This window comes from Thalassophryne amazonica, chromosome 23 (assembly GCF_902500255.1).
Source record: "Thalassophryne amazonica chromosome 23, fThaAma1.1, whole genome shotgun sequence".
NCBI classification, from domain to species: Eukaryota; Metazoa; Chordata; class Actinopteri; order Batrachoidiformes; family Batrachoididae; genus Thalassophryne; species Thalassophryne amazonica.
Genome location: NC_047125.1, coordinates 36,040,811 through 36,058,602, shown reverse-complemented (window position 1 = coordinate 36,058,602; position 17,792 = coordinate 36,040,811). Strand labels below are relative to the sequence as shown.

The 17,792-nt window shown below is 41.2% G+C and overlaps 1 protein-coding gene across 1 annotated transcript in view; it reads right to left on the bottom strand.

Annotated features, from left to right (window-relative positions):
* Positions 1-17,579, bottom strand: part of nfxl1 (nuclear transcription factor, X-box binding-like 1) — a 121,198-nt gene extending 103,619 nt beyond the window's left edge. Inside the window, exons 1-3 of the mRNA XM_034164059.1 lie at positions 17,453-17,579; positions 8,772-8,934; positions 8,509-8,697 (exon numbers count right to left, since the gene is read on the bottom strand). Of these exons, the coding sequence (XP_034019950.1) occupies positions 8,509-8,697; positions 8,772-8,925 (343 nt within the window). The 5' untranslated portion in view covers positions 8,926-8,934; positions 17,453-17,579. The remainder of the gene's footprint in view (positions 1-8,508; positions 8,698-8,771; positions 8,935-17,452) is intronic.
* Positions 17,580-17,792: the final 213 nt, after the last annotated feature.

Below are 17,792 nucleotides of genomic sequence, written 5' to 3'. Positions count from 1 at the left end.
TAAATCTAAAAATACAGAGCAAAATAGCAGAGCAAAGCATACACCACTTAGCCAGTGCTGAAAGCCAGGGAGAAGAGATGAGTTTTCAGTCTGGACTTAAGCTGTCCCACCGACTCTGAGGACCTGACAGTCAGCGGAAAATTGTTCCAGAGTTGTGGCTCAACAGAGTCATGGCTCAACACACATCCCTGGGTCCCCAGGGATGTGTGTTGAGCCCTCTGCTGTTCACCATGATGACCCATGACTGTTGTGCCAGACACAACTCAAACCACATCATCAAGTTTGCAGATGACACAACAGTAGTTGGCCTCATCAGCAACGATGACAACTCAGCCTACAGAGAGGAGGTACACCATCTCATCAACTGGTGTGACATTAACAACCTGCACCTCAATGTCAACAAAACAAAGGAAATAACGGTGGACTTCAGGAAGAATCACAAGCCTCACACACCTCTCACCATCAGTGGCAGTGCTGTGGAATCGGTGAAAAGCACCAAGTTCCTGGGGGTGCACATCACTGATGACCTGACATGGACAACCAACACCACCTCCCTTGTCAAGAAAGCACAGCAACGCCTCCACTTCTCATGCAGGATGAGGAGAGCAAGTCTCCCCCCTTCAGCATTCACCACCTTCTACAGGGGTTCCATTGAGAGCATCCTCACCAGCAGTCTCTCAGTCTGGTATGGCAGCTGTCATGTTGCTGACCAGAAAGCGCTACAGAGTGGTGAGAACAGCAGAGAAGATCACAAGGTCAGCCCAACCATCCATACAGGACCTGTACCCATCCCGCTGCCACAGAAGAGCCATCAACATCATCAAAGACCCTACCCACCCCTGAAACAAACTATTTACCCTCCTACCATCTGGCAAACGCTACAGCATATGCGCTGCAGGACCACCAGACTCAGAAACAGCTTTTTCCCCACAGGCCATCAGACTGCTAAACTCACTCCCAAAAGCAAGAGCATAACACCCCCCCCCCCCCCCCCCACCCCACACACACACTACAGACCAAACTACTTTTATGCACATTCCTTTGCACAAAAAACAAAAAGTTTACAAACTTATTCACCTCCATGCTGCTACTCTGCACTTTTGCCACACTGCACCTATAGTGTTGTACTCAGTACTATTGCACTCCAGTAACAAACCTCAACTAACTACATTCTGAAACACTATGACAGTCTTGGAAATGTATGCTCACTGTTGTCTATATGACGTGTTGATTGTTGTTCTGTTACTGATATTATTTGCATTTTATGTCCTAGCGATGTCTCATGTCCAGTCTATATTTAGTTGTATGTCTAATTTAGCCTCTGTTATTGCACATTTGGAGTCTGGGGAAATGCAATTTCAGTCTTCTGTGTAATGTACTGTTGCATGGCTTGATTGACAAAGTTCACTTTGAAACTTTGATGTGTTGGCCATCTCTGTTTATTTAATCCCTTCCTTCAGCTACTTTATGTTCTCAACTGTTAAGCACCTGACTGTCCTGTACAACCCAGTTTGCCTTCCTGTCTGAATACATTCATTTTGTTTGTAAAATTGCAAAGTAAAAACAGTGAAATACACCACTACCTCAATTTTGATTCATTGATATTTACACTTACTGTTACCTACCTTTTGTGTGTAATTTTGTTATAAATTTGATTGAAAAACAAAGTCTGCATGAAGGACTTCAAATGTGTTTGTCTTTTAACCAAGTATTTCCACTTAGTTTGGGGAGTCCACCTCTTATAGTTCTGCTGGACAAACTTTAGCCCATTAACTATTACATTTATAAGACGTCAGCATTACAAAAACAAATGCTGTCAATTGTTTTGATTAAAATGATTGGCATTTGGCTTATGTCTAAAACAGGTTAACCGGGCAGCGCCGGGTACCCCAGCTAGTAACAAATAACTAAAGAAAATGACCACATAACACAGAAACAGAGTAACACATTGGTATGTGCGCTGAACTGACAGGGGGTGTGTCTGTTGAGAGCCGCAGCTGTTTATACAACCCCTGGCAAAAATTATGGAATCACCGGCCTCGGAGGATGTTCATTCAGTTGTTTAATTTTGTAGAAAAAAGCAGATCACAGACAGTGATCAGTGGCAGTCAGTAATGGTTACTTTTTTAGACCAAGCAGAGGGAAAAAAAATATGGACTCACTCAATTCTGAGGAATAAATTATGGAATCACCATGTAAATTTTCAGCCCCAAAACTGAAACCTGCATCAAATCAGATCTGCTCAGTCTGCATCTAAAAAGGAGTGATCACACCTTGGAGAGCTGTTGCACCAAGTGGACTGACATGAATCATGGCTCCAACACGAGAGATGTCAACTGAAACAAAGGAGAGGATTATCAATCTCTTAAAAGAGGGTAAATCATCACGCAATGTTGCAAAAGATGTTGGTTGTTCACAGTCAGCTGTGTCTAAACTCTGGACCAAATACAAACAACGTGGGAAGGTTGTTAAAGGCAAACATACTGGTAGACCAAGGAAGACATCAAAGCGTCAAGACAGAAAACTTAAAGCAATTTGTCTCAAAAATCGAAAATGCACAACAAAACAAATGAACGAATGGGAGAAAACTCAAAGTCAAAAGTCAACTTTTTCACTCAAAGTCATTTAACATGGCAACTTTCTGGCTTTAAGAAACACTATAAGAAATCAGGAAAAAATAATTGTGGCAGTCAGTAACAGTTACTTTTTTAGACCAAGCAGAGGGAAAAAAAATATGGACTCACTCAATTCTGAGGAAAAAATTATGGAATCATGAAAAACAAAAGAACGCTCCAACACATCACTAGTATTTTGTTGCACCACCTCTGGCTTTTATAACAGCTTGCAGTCTCTGAGGCATGGACTTAACGAGTGACAAACAGTACTCTTCATCAATCTGGCTCCAACTTTCTCTGATTGCTGTTGCCAGATCAGATTGGCAGGTTGGAGCCTTGTCATGGACCATTTTCTTCAACTTCCACCAAAGATTTTCAATTGGATTAAGATCCAGACTATTTGCAGGCCATGACATTGACCCTATGTGTCTTTTTGCAAGGAATGTTTTCACAGTTTTTGCTCTATGGCAAGATGCATTATCATCTTGAAAAATGATTTCATCATCCCCAAACATCCTTTCAATTGATGGGATAAGAAAAGTGTCCAAAATAAACGTAAACTTGTGCATTTATTGATGATGTAATGACAGCCATCTCCCCAGTGCCTTTCAGTCATCTTTATAAATCTCATTGGAACGGCACCAAACAAAAGTTCCAGCATCATCACCTTGCCCAATGCAGATTCGAGATTCATCACTGAATATGACTTTCATCCAGTCATCCACAGTCCACGATTCGTTCCTCATTTGTTTTGTTGTGCATTTTCGATTTTTGAGACATATTGCTTTAAGTTTTCTGTCTTGACGCTTTGATGTCTTCATTGGTCTACCAGTATGTTTGCCTTTAACAACCTTCCCATGTTGTTTGTATTTGGTCCAGAGTTTAGACACGGCTGACTGTGAACAATCAACATCTTTTGTAACATTGCGTGATGATTTACCCTCTTAAGAGTTTGATAATCCTCTCCTTTGTTTCAATTGACATCTCTCGTGTTGGAGCCATGATTCATGTCAGTCCACTTGGTGCAACAGCTCTCCAAGGTGTGATCACTCCTTTTTAGATGCAGACTAACGAGCAGATCTGATTTGATTCAGGTGTTAGTTTTGGGGATGAAAATTTACAGGGTGATTCCATAATTTATTCCTCAGAATTGAGTGAGTCCATATTTTTTTTCCTTCTGCTTGGTCTAAAAAAGTAACCGTTACTGACTACCACAATTATTTTTCCTGATTTCTTATAGTGTTTCTTAAAGCCAGAAAGTTGCCATTTGAAATGACTTTAGCTTTGTGTCATGTCTGTGATCTGCTTTGTTTCTACAAAATTAAACAACTGAATGAGCATCCTCCGAGGCCGGTGATTCCATAATTATTGCCAGGGGTTGTATCTCTGGTTTTGGACGTCCCAGCTGGGAAACATGTACCGTGTTTGGACAGACATGACCTAACAACTGTCCACTGTGATGCACTTGTCTGCTTGCTGTCCTCATGTGTACATGCATAAAAACATATTGCTGTTGCGACTGGCTGCAGCGATTCGCACGTTTTATACGACAGCAATTGTAGCGCAGTGGTAAAGTTTCTGCCTGGCAATCAGAGCTTTTGTAATTGGCAGGTTTCGCAGTGACAGTTTTATGCGCATGCACGAAACCATCGCAGTGGGATCGTTCACGCCTGCCTGTCGGCTTGATGTTTTCGTGTGGGCTGTTTCACTGTGATTCGCCCGGATTTGTACTTATTCTTACTATGTGTGAAGGGGCCCTAAAGTCTGACCTAGTTAGCCACATAGCCTAAACATGACATGGCATTTTTTGATCAGGTAAGCACACGCACTTCTTTATCAATGATGTCAATGGATGTCTATGTCTGTGCTCTGGGTCTCTTTCCTGAACAAGCTCCTGCGTGACACCAGATCTGGTATGATTAACTTCCCATGAAATTAATAAATTGTCTTTTTGTAACAGAATCTCGCTGATTAAGGACAGACCTAAAGAACCCAGGGTCTAACAGCTTGATGCCGAAACCTGGTGGTCTGATCCGACACCTGACTTAGGGAACATCAAGGATGGAGGATGATATTTTTGTTCCAAACAACTGAGGCCTTGCAAATCAAGGGTGAGCAGAAAACCCTTTCTATTAAAATACAGAATTACTGCACATTGAGTATTTCCAAATTTGTGTTGTTTGGGAAAGAAATAAATTGAATACTGTCCAATAACTTAGTTGTGTGTTATTTGCCGTGCTTGTAGTGTGTTTTAGTGTGTGTAGTGGAGTGTTTTAGCGTGTGTAGTTAGTGTGTGATGTAGTTTTTTTTTTAAATTTAGTTAGTGCATCAAAATAATTAGGAATTTGGAGCAGTGCGTCAAGTCTCTGTCTTTTTTTTAACTGCATGAAAACGACTGAAGCGCAGAGGGTATCCAGACATTTGGCCAATGGACAGTTGGCCAATGGACATGTAATTTATGATGAGGGTGATGTGAGAGTGGCTTCTCTTGTTATACAGCTTGGTGAGTGTGGCTTCCTTTTTCATTATATTACATCTGGGTGAGAGTGGCTTCTTTTTTTGTTACTGGGCATCTGGGTGAGACACATACTGCCATGTCGGAGGTGGAGATGGTCCACCTGCAGTCCATGTCAGATGTGTGCCACCACGCTTCTTGCCAGAGTTGTGGAATGTATGTGAGGCAACTATTCAGGGTGAGCCCCGCACCAACAACCAGTGTGAGGGGTGGAATAATAGATTCACCCATCTGGTGGTACACATATATCCAACCATCTGGGTGTTCATAGATGCCATCCAGAAGGAAGATCTAGTTGCATCAACAACGATTATGGAGGACCTTCAAGGTCAGCAACCTGTGAAGAGAGTGCACCGGGAGTACCGCCTACTCCAAGGTAGACTCTGCACACTGTGCCAGGATTGCCTGGCTGGCAGGAAGACTGTGGCTGAGTTTCTACGTGGAGCTGGACACAACATCTGTTGGAATCCTGCCAACCGAGTGCATCAGGAGGACATTTACTGACTTGATGATTTAATGCAAATTCGTATGACTTGAAATTGACACTTATCAAATGTGATATTGACAGCATTGCGTGATATTGACAGTATTTTTCAATTTTTATTGTTAACTAACAAATTAGCAGCAGCAAGGGCTGCTCTTGTAATGAAAAACATTGACCTTAGGGTATCAAATTTAACAATCAGCGCCACAACCCAGATTTTCTGTGTAAAGGTATTACATATCAAAGGACATAGTGAAAACAAAGACATTGTACTTCCTTTTACATGGATAAAATCATCATTATTATCAATCAATCAATCAATCAACTTTTTTCTTATATAGCGCCAAATCACAACAAACAGTTGCCCCAAGGCGCTCCATATTGTAAGGCAAGGCCATTATTATTATTATTATTATTATTATTATGTGTTCTGTGTGTTGATAATAATAAAAGTCAGTCAACAGACAATAAAGCATTGTTATACAAAGTGTGGTTACCCAAAACATGAATTGAAAGTAGTCAAGAGTATGACATAAAATTGTTGGTTGGCCAAATGCCCCCCATGTACTCCTTGGCCAAATATCCATTGGGCAAATATCCGTTGGCCAAATGGGCGTTGGCCAAAAGTCCCGGATTCAGCGTCAAGCCCGTCATCAGTCTGAACCAGAGTGTGATCAATCTGCTAGTGTAGTGGACTTTGTTTTGGTCTGGAAGAACGAGAGCAGATGGATTCACTGATCTGTGCACACAGATCAGCTCAATGAATCAGACCGCGTACTTCTCCTTCCTTCTGCTCTAGAACTCATGCGTTTTTGCTCCAGTGCTGAGTGTTGGAGCTGCAGGGTGGAGACCCCCCCCCCCGAGACCAAAACACAGCCAGGACAGTCTGTACCAACACCAATAAAAATGCTACAAAAACAAGGAAAAATAAACATTGATGTTGAGGTGGAATATCTGTACAAATTCCTCAGGCTTCTGATGTGCATTACACAGGAATTGTTTTTCTGAGTGGCACAAATATAATTTGTGTAGCATTTTATTGCATGTAAATAGCCACAAAAAATGCCTGTTTATGCTACATTTTGACCAGGAAAGTGGTTTTGGTGATTTTAGTGTTTGGCCTTCCTGTGACCTTGACCCCTTTGTGTGCTGAAAGGTATCGCCATAGGACTGCCATATGTGAATTTACAAGAGTCTGCAATGATGATTTACACGCTTTTCACACCCTTAAAAAAAAAAAAAAAAAGTTAAGGTTTTTCATGATGACATCATCCAATGACATCATAATTTAAAACTTTTTTCATATTTTGTATCCTCTCATCGAGCCCTTTAATCTGGTGTATTACACAACATGTTTTACTGTAATCTGAAGTTTGACCTAATTTTGGTGGAACCCCAGTCAGCTGCTACTACGTAGTAAGTAAAGTGTGATGATTGCTATCTGACCTGAGTACCACTTGAACTGTGCACATACGCTTTCAACCTAAGGGCCATAATGACCTCCCTCTTGGTGCCCCCAGCCACCATAGCAAGTTTGGTGTGGATTGCTTAATTACTGTGGCTGTGCATAGCGAACACACACGTGCACCCATGCACGGTCAGCTTTATATAATTAGATTATGATGACGAAATGAAAATGGGGTCGGATCAAATAAGTAAAACTTCTTCCTGCTCCTTTTTGAACATGTAATTTGTAGTTATTACATTAACTTTATTATTATTATTGTATGCCTTTTCTTAACTTTCTAATAACTTATATTTTTTTCTTATTTATGTGTTCAAAATAAATATTCACTTTATCTAAATCTTTCAAAAATGTGATAATATATACTGACAGCATTTTTACTCAGTATGCAAGATTACATATTTTTATTTTAAACATTTATTAGACTGATGTTAAAAAAAATTGCATTACTTTTGTTACCCAAAGACTTTGACAAATCCATTTCTAACAAAATAATTCATCCACATGAATAAAGGCTATTTTGACAAAGATTTTAATTAAAAGCAAACAAAACATTTCAGATATTCAGGTTAAGAGACAAATTCTGTCTTCACACAGACTGCAAGACAAAAATTTGTATGTCTTAAAAAGCTGAGATTTTTCTCAACATTTTGATATGCAAATCAGAGGTATTATACAATGTCCAAGTACCTGAGAAATAAAGAAAATACCCTGTAGGCTCTCAGGGTTAAACCAGGTGGTTGCTTGTTTAACCGGTAACCTGGATATTTACAAATCAACCTGTGTGAGCTCTTGGGACACTAACTGGATTTTTCCCTGACAATTATCAATAACTGGTTAGATTAGAGATTAATGAATGGAAGTGTTCACAGCAGCCTGAATATCAAAATGAAAACAAAATGTTCATTGGTTATGAACCAGGACGCGCTGGTCAAAGGTTACAGAAGCAAATGGTCAAAGGTTCAATTCCCCAGTCAGTCAGTAAAACCTGAGTTTTACTCCCTTTGTCCTGTGAAGCATTTGCACACTCATGCCACCATCCTGACAAATGGTAAATGAACTGCATTTATGTCGCGCTTTTCCATCTGCATCAGACGCTCTAAGCACTTTATACCCTAACCCCACTAATGCCTCACACTCACCCCGATGTGAGGGTGCTGCCAATACAAGGCACTCACTACACACCGGGAGCAACTAGGGGATTAAGGACCTTGTCCAAGGGCCCTTAGTGATTTTCCAGTTAGGCTGGGATTTGAACCAAGGATCCTTTGGTCTCAAGCCCAATGCTTAACCACTAGACCATTACCTCCCCTGATGTCAGTGAGTAACTAAGTGAAAGAGAACCACTGTTGTAAAATACGTTTGAGCATTTGCATCAGATGGGGAGGAGTCAGGATATGTACTGTTGCTAAGGTTACAACCGCCTCACCCGTCTGGTCAGTGTAGGTGGTGAACGTCGATGCGAGGATCCGCCCTCTCTTTCCATCTTCACACTCAGCCTCTCCATCATCATCATCTTCGTCAGAGGAGGAGGAACTAATATGACTCTCCACCAATCGCAGAGCAGCAGCCTGGTTGGACTTTCTGATCTCCTCAAACTTGGCTTGGACTGACACACCTGTCAATCACACACACATGAAAAGTCACTGTTCTTAGGTTTATTTGGAAACCGTTTGCAGACTTGGTCTTTACCGTCTTCAGTCATAATGGCCGCCGTCATCCTCCCTCCTCGGCCTGCATCAGTTCCTTGTCTCTTTGTCTCCTTCTGTGAAGGTCGTAATCGGTCAACCTGGCCTTCGTGTGCACGCCCACGCCCCCTGCCTTGCTGTCGCCAGGCTGGCTCCATTTCAACCACCTGTAAGAGTTTGCAGGTCGGGTCATGAACAACACCAAAATTAGATGTTATCAGCGGCAGAAGAGAGTAGAAGTGTGGAAGTGAGAGCTGGGACTTTGAAAGTTGGCATAATGACTGGTCAATTTCAATTTATTTCATTTATACAGCACCAAATCACAGCAAAGCTGCCTCAAGGCACTTCACACAAGTAAGGTCTAACAGGATTCTAGCTAGCGCAAACTTGCATTACGGCCCGTTACGATATAATTTTGGACCGTTACGCTTATTTTGGATCGTGTAATCAACCGTTTCTGCAGCACACTCCAGTTTGAAGCGTGAATCACTGAAGCAATGCTTCGATTCAATGGCTCGTGGCTCTTTGATTCGCTGCTCTTCAGAAGCGGTAAGTCCACTTCTTAACCCCTCTCAAAGCCATTAAAATATCATGAGTCATTTTTGTGTGGTCAATTTTTAGCTTAAATTTTCAAAAGCTGCCCCCCTTCCGCACCATCCCCCCCTCGGTCGCTTCACTCCATCGACAAAACCACTATGCTAAAATTTTTATCCTAGCTAGAACCCTGATATATACATACATACATACATACTTTAGTACACATTCCAACCTTTTGTTCACAGTCCTGTTTTTGCCAAGCCGTGTACTGATTTTTGCTCTGTTCTCCTCGACCATGCCTCTTGCCTCATCTCTGAACTCTGCATTTGCTAGTGCCTCGTACCTCGGCTCGTCCTTGACGGCGTCTCTGCCTAATCCTGATTGTACCTCTGCTCCGATGCTTGATTACCTGTGCACCGAACCTAAGCCTGGAATAAAGACCATGATATCTATTACACCAAACCCTCGTCTGGGAGTCTGCATTGCAGGTCCACCTACTCCGGGTGCCTGGCAGCCGCCAACCATGACACACATACGTCATAAGCCTTGTAGGGTCTCTAATCACCTGCTCCATAGCCTGCTGTAAAGTCCTAATGTTACCCTCCCTGTAAAGCTCTATCTACAGTGAGGAAAATAAGTAGAATAGAATAGAATAATTCTTTATTGTCCACCGATGTAGAAAATTGTCTTCGGCTCACCAGCACAAAAAAGACAAAAAAACATTCATACAAACACACGAATAAAACAAAAATAAGATACATAAAATACATGGAAGTAAAAGAAGAAATAGAATAAGACCTAGTAAGATAAATAAAACGTACAGTAAGATCTAATAAAATCAAATAAAACAGAAGTAAAGCAGTTCAGGTTTAATTTGTGGAGTGGTCACTTTTTTGAGTTCATTATGGTGACGGCATTTGGTATAAAAGATTTTTTGAAAGAACCTTTGGCCAGAGGAGCTCTGTAGCGCCTCCCAGACTTCAAGAGCTCAAACTGACAGGACAGAGGATGAGAGCTGTCTGCCAGGACTCTCTCAGCTTTCCTCCTCATCCTGTCAGTGTAAATGTGGGCCAGAGTCTTCTGGGGTTTTCCCACAATTTTCCCCAAATTTAAGTATTTGAACACCCTGCAATTTTGCAAGTTCTCCCCTTAGAAATCATGGAGGGGTCTGAAATTTTCATCTTAGTTGCATGTCCACTGTGAGAGAATCTAAAAACAACAACAACAAAAAAAATCCGGAAATCACAATGTATGATTTTTTAATAATTTATTTGTATGTTACTGCTGCAAATAAGTATTTGAACACCTGTGAAATTCAATGTTAATATTTGGTACAGCAGCCTTTGTTTGCAATTACAGAGGTGAAACATTTCCTGTAATTTTTCACCAGGTTTACACACACTGCAGCAGGGATTTTGGTCCACTCCTCCATACAGATCTTCTCCAGATTTTTCAGGTTTGGAGTTTCAGCTCTCTCCAAAGATTTTCTATTGAGTTCAGGTCTGGAGACTAGCCAGGCCACTCCAGGACCTTGAAATGCTTCTTACAGAGCCCCTCCTTAGTTGCCCTGGCTGTGTGTTTGGGGTCATTGTCATGCTGGAAGACCCAGCCATGACCCATCTTTAATGCTCTTACTGAGGGAAGGAGGTTGTTTGCCAAAATCTCGCAATACATGACCCCATCCATCCTCCCTTCAATATGGTGCAGTCGTCCTGTCCCCTTTGCAGAAGAGCACCCCCAGAGTATGATGTTTCACCCCCATGCTTCACGGTTGGGATGGTTTTCTTGGGGTTGTTCTCATCCTCTAAACATGGTAAGTGGAGTTGATTCGAAAAAACTCTATTCTGGTTTCATCTGACCACATGACCTTCTCCCATGCCTCCTCTGGATCATCCAGATGATCACTGGTGAACTTCAAACAGACCTGAACATGTGCTGGCTTGAGTAGGGGGACCTTGCAGCCCTGCAGGATTTTAAACCATGACAGCATCATGTTACTAATGTAATCTTTGTGACTGTGGTTCCAGCTCTCTTCAGGTCATTGACCAGGTCCTCCTGTGTAGTTCTGAGCTTTCTCAGAATCATCCTTACCCCACAAAGTGAGATCTTGCATGGAATCCCAGACCGAGGGAGATTGACAGTCATCTTGTGTTTCTTCCACTTTCTAATAAATAATCATAACAGTTGTTGTCTTCTACCAAGCTGCTTGCCTGTTGTCCTGTAGTCCACCCCAGCCTTGTGCAGGTCTACAGTTTTGTCCCTGGTGTCCTTAGACAGCTCTTTGGTCTTGGCTGTGGTGGACAGGTTGGAGTGTGATTGATTGAATGTGTGAACAGGTGTCTTTTATACAGGTAACAAGTTCAAACAGGTGCAATTAATACAGGTAAAGAGTGCAGAATAAGAGGGCTTCTTAAAGAAAAATTAACAAGTCTGTGTGAGCCAGAATTCTTGCTTGTTGGTAGGGGATCCAATACTTATTTGCAGCAGTAACATACAAATAAATTATTTAAAAAAATCATACATTGTGATTTCCGGATTTTTTTTTTTTTTTAGATTATGTCTCTCACAGTGGACATGCACCTAAGATGAAAATTTCAGACCCCTCCATGATTTCTAAGTGGGAGAACTTGCAAAATCGCAGGGTGTTCAAATACTTATTTTCCTCACTGTATGTTCACAGACAAGATGGCGGCACCTTCCCCCAGTAGGGTGAAGGCCATCCAGCATCAGCAAGCCACAGCGGCCCCAAAATGAAGGCCAGTTATCAACAAAACTAAAGCCTTGCTGTCTACAAAATTGCGCCAGCCACCTATTTAATGATGTCAACCTCCTAAAGGCCTCATCATTAACCTGGATGGGAAGCGGACCAGAGACTATTAACTGATGCCGACACATCTTTCTGGCAAGGTCACAAGTCCTCTGTATGTCCATTTTTGTGACCTCAGAGTGCTTCATTCCAATATCACTGGTGCCAATGTGAATAACTATATGGCTGTATCTAGTGTCATGTTCCTTTGTCTGTCTGCCCTTCTGCAGCATCAGCATCCTAAGATGAGCCAATATCGGGAGCTCTAGCCCAAGGAATATATTTAACTTCAGCCGGCATCTGTAACCTAACTTTGCAGGTGATGGAATCCCCTATCACTAACACCCGGTGTTTCGGCCTAGAGGTGGGGTGGAAGTCACCCATGGGCTCAAAGGGCTAACAATAGGCACATGGCCATATACATGTACCACAGGTAAACAGGGTCTGAGGGGAGTAAATCTGTCTAAATCATGGGCCATGAACGTGTAAATGAAACTAAATTTCTTGGGGTTTTTATTGACGATAAATTAAGTTGGGAAACATAAATTATGTTAAATCTAAAATGTCAAAAGCCATTGCAGTTTTGTATAAAGCACAAGACTTCCTCTCCCAACAATCATTAGTTACCTTATTATCATTCATTACTTGTTCCATATATGACCTAGTGTACTGACGTTTGGGGACCCACCTACAAAACTAATGCAATTCCAATATTTTTATAATAATAAAAATAATTTGTGAGGAACATTATTATTTGAGAAATCAAAGATTCAAACTACTGTAAAAAGTCACTGTTTCTGTTAAAGGAGTTAATATTTGGAATAAGTGCCCTGATAACATTAAATAATTTGCTAACTTGGTTGCCTTTAAAAGGCTCTATAAAAATAATTTAATTACTTGTTAGCCTAGGTGAATTGGGTTTATCGAGTTTGTTTTGTTTTTGGGGTTTGTGCATGGTGCACTGCTGTTTGCATGTTTGTGCTTTGAAGTTTTAGTTCAGTGATTAATTTATATTTTGTGTTTGTTATCATGGGTATATGATGGGAGGTGGTCAATGTGGCCCGGGAAAGGGAAGGCTGGGGTCCCCTGCTAGAGCTGTTTCCCCCACGACCCGATCCCGGATAAACGGTTGAAGATGAATAAGTATTATGGGCATATGTATATTTTTATCTACAACCCCTGGCAAAAATTATGGAATCACCAGCCTCGGAGGATGTTCATTCAGTTGTTTAATTTTGTAGAAAAAAAGCAGATCACAGACATGACACAAAACTAAAGTCATTTCAAATGGCAACTTACTGGCTTTAAGAAACACTGTGGCACTCAGTAACGGTTACTTTTTTAGACCAAGCAGAGGGGAAAAAAAATATGGAATCACTCAATTCTGAGGAATAAATTATGGAATCACCCTGTAAATTTTCATCCCCAAAACTAACACCTGCATCAAATCAGATCTGCTCATTAGTCTGCATCTAAAAAGGAGTGATCACACCTTGGAGAGCTGTTGCACCAAGTGGACTGACATGAATCATGGCTCCAACACGAGAGATGTCAATTGAAACAAAGGAGAGGATTATCAAACTCTTAGAGGGTAAATCATCACGCAACGTTGCAAAAGATGTTGGTTGTTCACAGTCAGCTGTGTCTAAACTCTGGACCAAATACAAACAACATGGGAAGGTTGTTAAAGGCAAACATACTGGTAGACCAAGGAGGACATCAAAGCATCAAGACAGAAAACTTAAAGCAATATGTCTCAAAAATCAAAAATGCACAACAAAACAAATGAGGAACGAATGGGAGGAAACTGGAGTCAACGTCTGTGACCGAACTGTAAGAAACCGCCTAAAGGAAATGGGATTTATATACAGAAAAGCTAAACGAAAGCCATCATCAACACCTAAACAGAAAAAAAACAAGGTTGCAATGGGCTAAGGAAAAGCAATCGTGGACTGTGGATGACTGGATGCAAGTCATATTCAGTGATGAATCTCGAATCTGCATTGGGCAAGGTGATGATGCTGGAACTTTTGTTTGGTGCCGTTCCAATGAGATTTATAAAGATGACTGCAGGAAGAGAACATGTAAATTTCCACAGTCACTGATGATATGGGGCTGCATGTCAGGTAAAGGCACTGGGGAGATGGCTGTCATTACATGATCAATAAATGCACAAGTTTACGTTCATATTTTGGACACTTTTCTTATCCCATCAATTGAAAGGATGTTTGGGGATGATGAAATCATTTTTCAAGATGATAATGCATCTTGCCATAGAGCAAAAACTGTGAAAACATTCCTTGCAAAAAGACACATAGGGCCAATGTCATGGCCTGCAAATAGTCCGGATCTTAATCCAATTAAAAATCTTTGGTGGAAGTTGAAGAAAATGGTCCATGACAAGGCTCCAACCTGCAAAGCTGATCTGGCAACAGCAATCAGAGAAAGTTGGAGCCAGATTGATGAAGAGTACTGTTTGTCACTCATTAAGTCCATGCCTCAGAGACTGCAAGCTGTTATAAAAGCCAGAGGTGGTGCAACAAAATATTAGTGATGTGTTGCAGCGTTCTTTTGTTTTTCATGATTCCATAATTTTTTCCTCAGAATTGAGTGATTCCATATTTTTTTCCCTCTGCTTGGTCTAAAAAAGTAACCGTTACTGACTGCCACAATTTTTTTTTTCCTGATTTCTTATAGTGTTTCTTAAAGCCAGAAAGTTGCCATTTGAAATGACTTTAGTTTTGTGTCATGTCTGTGATCTGCTTTTTTCTACAAACAAACAACTGAATGAACATCCGCCGAGGCCGGTGATTCCATAATTTTTGCCAGGGGTTGTACATATGGATATATTTTTATTTTTTTGTTAAGGGGTGGGTGTTCATAAGCTTTTTCTTCTGCCTACAACCTTTCAGTCACATGGGTACGTTGTTAAATTGTTTTCTTCATGGGTTTTCTTGCTATTTTGAATCTGTATGTGCAAAATAAATTAATTCATTTATTCAGGTGCATCCTATTTCCACTGATCATCCTTGAGATGTTTTTACAGATTAACTGGATCCACATGGGGTAAATTCAGTTGACTGGACATGATTTGGAAACACACACACCTGTCTACATATAAGGTCACACAATTGACAGTGCATGTCAGAGCAAGCATGAAGTCAAAGGAATTGACTGTAGACCTCCGAGACAGGATTGTCTTGAGGCACAAATCTGGGGAAGGGTACAGAAACAGTTCTGCTGCTTTGAAAGTCCCAATGAGCACAGTGGCCTTCATCATCCATAAATGGAAGATGTTCGGATCCATCAGGTCTCTTCCTAGAGCTGGCCGCCCATCTAAACTGAGTGATCGGGGGAGAAGGATCTTAGTTAGGAAGGTTACCAAGAACCAGATGATCACTGTCAGAACTCCAGCATTCCTCTGAGGAGAGAGGAGAACCTTCCAGAAGGAAAGCCATCTCTGCAGCAATCCACCAATCAGGCCTGTATGGTAGAGTGGCCAGATGGAAGCCACTCCTTAGTAAAAGGCACAAGGTAGCCCACCCGGAGTTTGCCAAAAGGCACCTGAAGGACTCTCAGACCAGGGGAAACAAAATTCTCTGGTCTGATGAGATAAAGATTTAACTCTTTGACATCATATTTGGAGGAAACCAGGCACCATCCCTACAGTGAAGCATGGTGGTGGCAGCATCATGCTGTGTGGATGTTTTTCAGCAGCAGGAACAGGAGAGAAAGATGAAAGCAGCAATGTACAGAGACATCCTGGATGAAAACCTGCTCCAGAGCGCTCCTGACCTCAGACTGGGGCGACGGTTCATCTTTCAGCAGGACAATGACCCTAAGCACACAGCAAAGATATCAAAGGAGTGTCTTCAGGACAACTCTGAATGTCCTTGAGTGGCCCAGCCAGAGCCCAAACCTGAATCCGATTGAACATCTCTGGAGAGATCTGAAAATGGCTGTGCACCAATGCTCCCCATTCAACCTGATGTTGGAAGGTGATGCAAACAGGAATGAACAAAACTGCCCAAAGATAGGTGCACCAAGCTTTTGGCATCATATTCAAGAAGACTTGAGGCTGTAATTACTGCCAAAGATGCATCAACAAAGTACTGAACAAATGGTGTGAATGCTTATGTACATGTGATTTCTTAGTTTTATTTTTAATAAATTTGCAAAATTAAAAAAACAAAAAACAAACAAACAAACAAACAAAAAAAAACTTTTGTCCATGTCCATATCTGCAAAGATTCACTGAACAGAGGAGCTACGGCAACTACAGCCTGCATTCCCAGGACATTCTCTTGCTCTCTGTGCCAAGAGTACGCACAGAGATAGGGAAGAAGGCCATTAAGTTTGCAGCGCTGCACTCTTGGAATGAACTCCAAAATGAGTTTTGACTGAAAGAGCTAGTGCCACTTAATACTTTTAAATCACTCCTTGATGGATCTTGAAACAAAGTCTCTGACCTGTATATGTTTTGCCTGATTGTATTATCTCATTCGAGGGTTTGTTTTCTATGGAAATGTAACTGTGTGTTTAACTCTGCCCTACCTCCTGGCCAGGACACTCTTGAAAGTGATTCTTAATCTCAATGAGTCTTATCCTAGTGAAATAAAGGTAAAAGAAAGAAAGAATTATGCGGTGTTGTGAGTAGAATTTTAAGGGAAAATGGATTTACTCCATTTTGGAATAAGGCTGTAACATTACAAGATAAACTGAAGTGCTGTGAATACTTTTCAGATACACTGTACATAGGGTCAACTATCCAAAGTAATGGAGGGTTTGATAGAGAGGTAAAGAAGAGAGTGCAGACAGGGTGAAGAACAGTAACAGGAGTGATCTGTGACGAGAAAGTCTGCAGAAACATCACATCTACACTGCCCACAGTTCAAAACCAAAGAAAACCGAAAATAACTTCAATTTATACCAGAAATTAATGTAAGGCTCATAAATTCATTTTTTTAATATACTGTAATGTTCTGGTTTATCGCCTCTTACAACACGTAACCCATATTTACAAATCATATTTGAAGAATACCGAGTCTGTTAGACGAATTAATCACTTCAATATTCAGCGTCTGAAAACAAAAACATAAAGGTTCGATCTGAACCGTAACAGAATTTCAAAGCATTTATCGTCAGGACGTAAGGACCGTGGTTACATCAAGTTCAATTTAAGGTAAGAGTTTTAAATGTTTTTACAGAACAGCAAAAGTTAAACTTAGCTGTTTCGCTAAAATAAGCTAGCGGCTACCTGACCACAGTCATTAAAACCAACTCAAACACAAGGCGCAAACACACTTGACACCCGGTAAACGGTTCTTCGTTGATATATTTACCTGAGGACAGAACGGGAACAAGGAACATTTAACAGATTTATACGTTAAGATGTTTTCGCTACAGTTCAACCCATCAACTCAAGAAGCGTGACATGCGCAGCGCTTCGCGGTGCATGCTGGTACCTGCAGTCACAAAAGTCTGCAAGCTACTTCAGGCCCCACTGATGTTTATGCCGATAAAACTACAATTTCCCACAATGCATAGGAATAGGTGCGTAACAGCGACGTGTCAAACAGAGACAGCCTTTACATATATCCAATTCATTGGTTCGTCCAAAGAGAAGTATTGAATTATCAACATTGTAATATTGTTTGGTAAATTCCATATTCATAAAGGCAG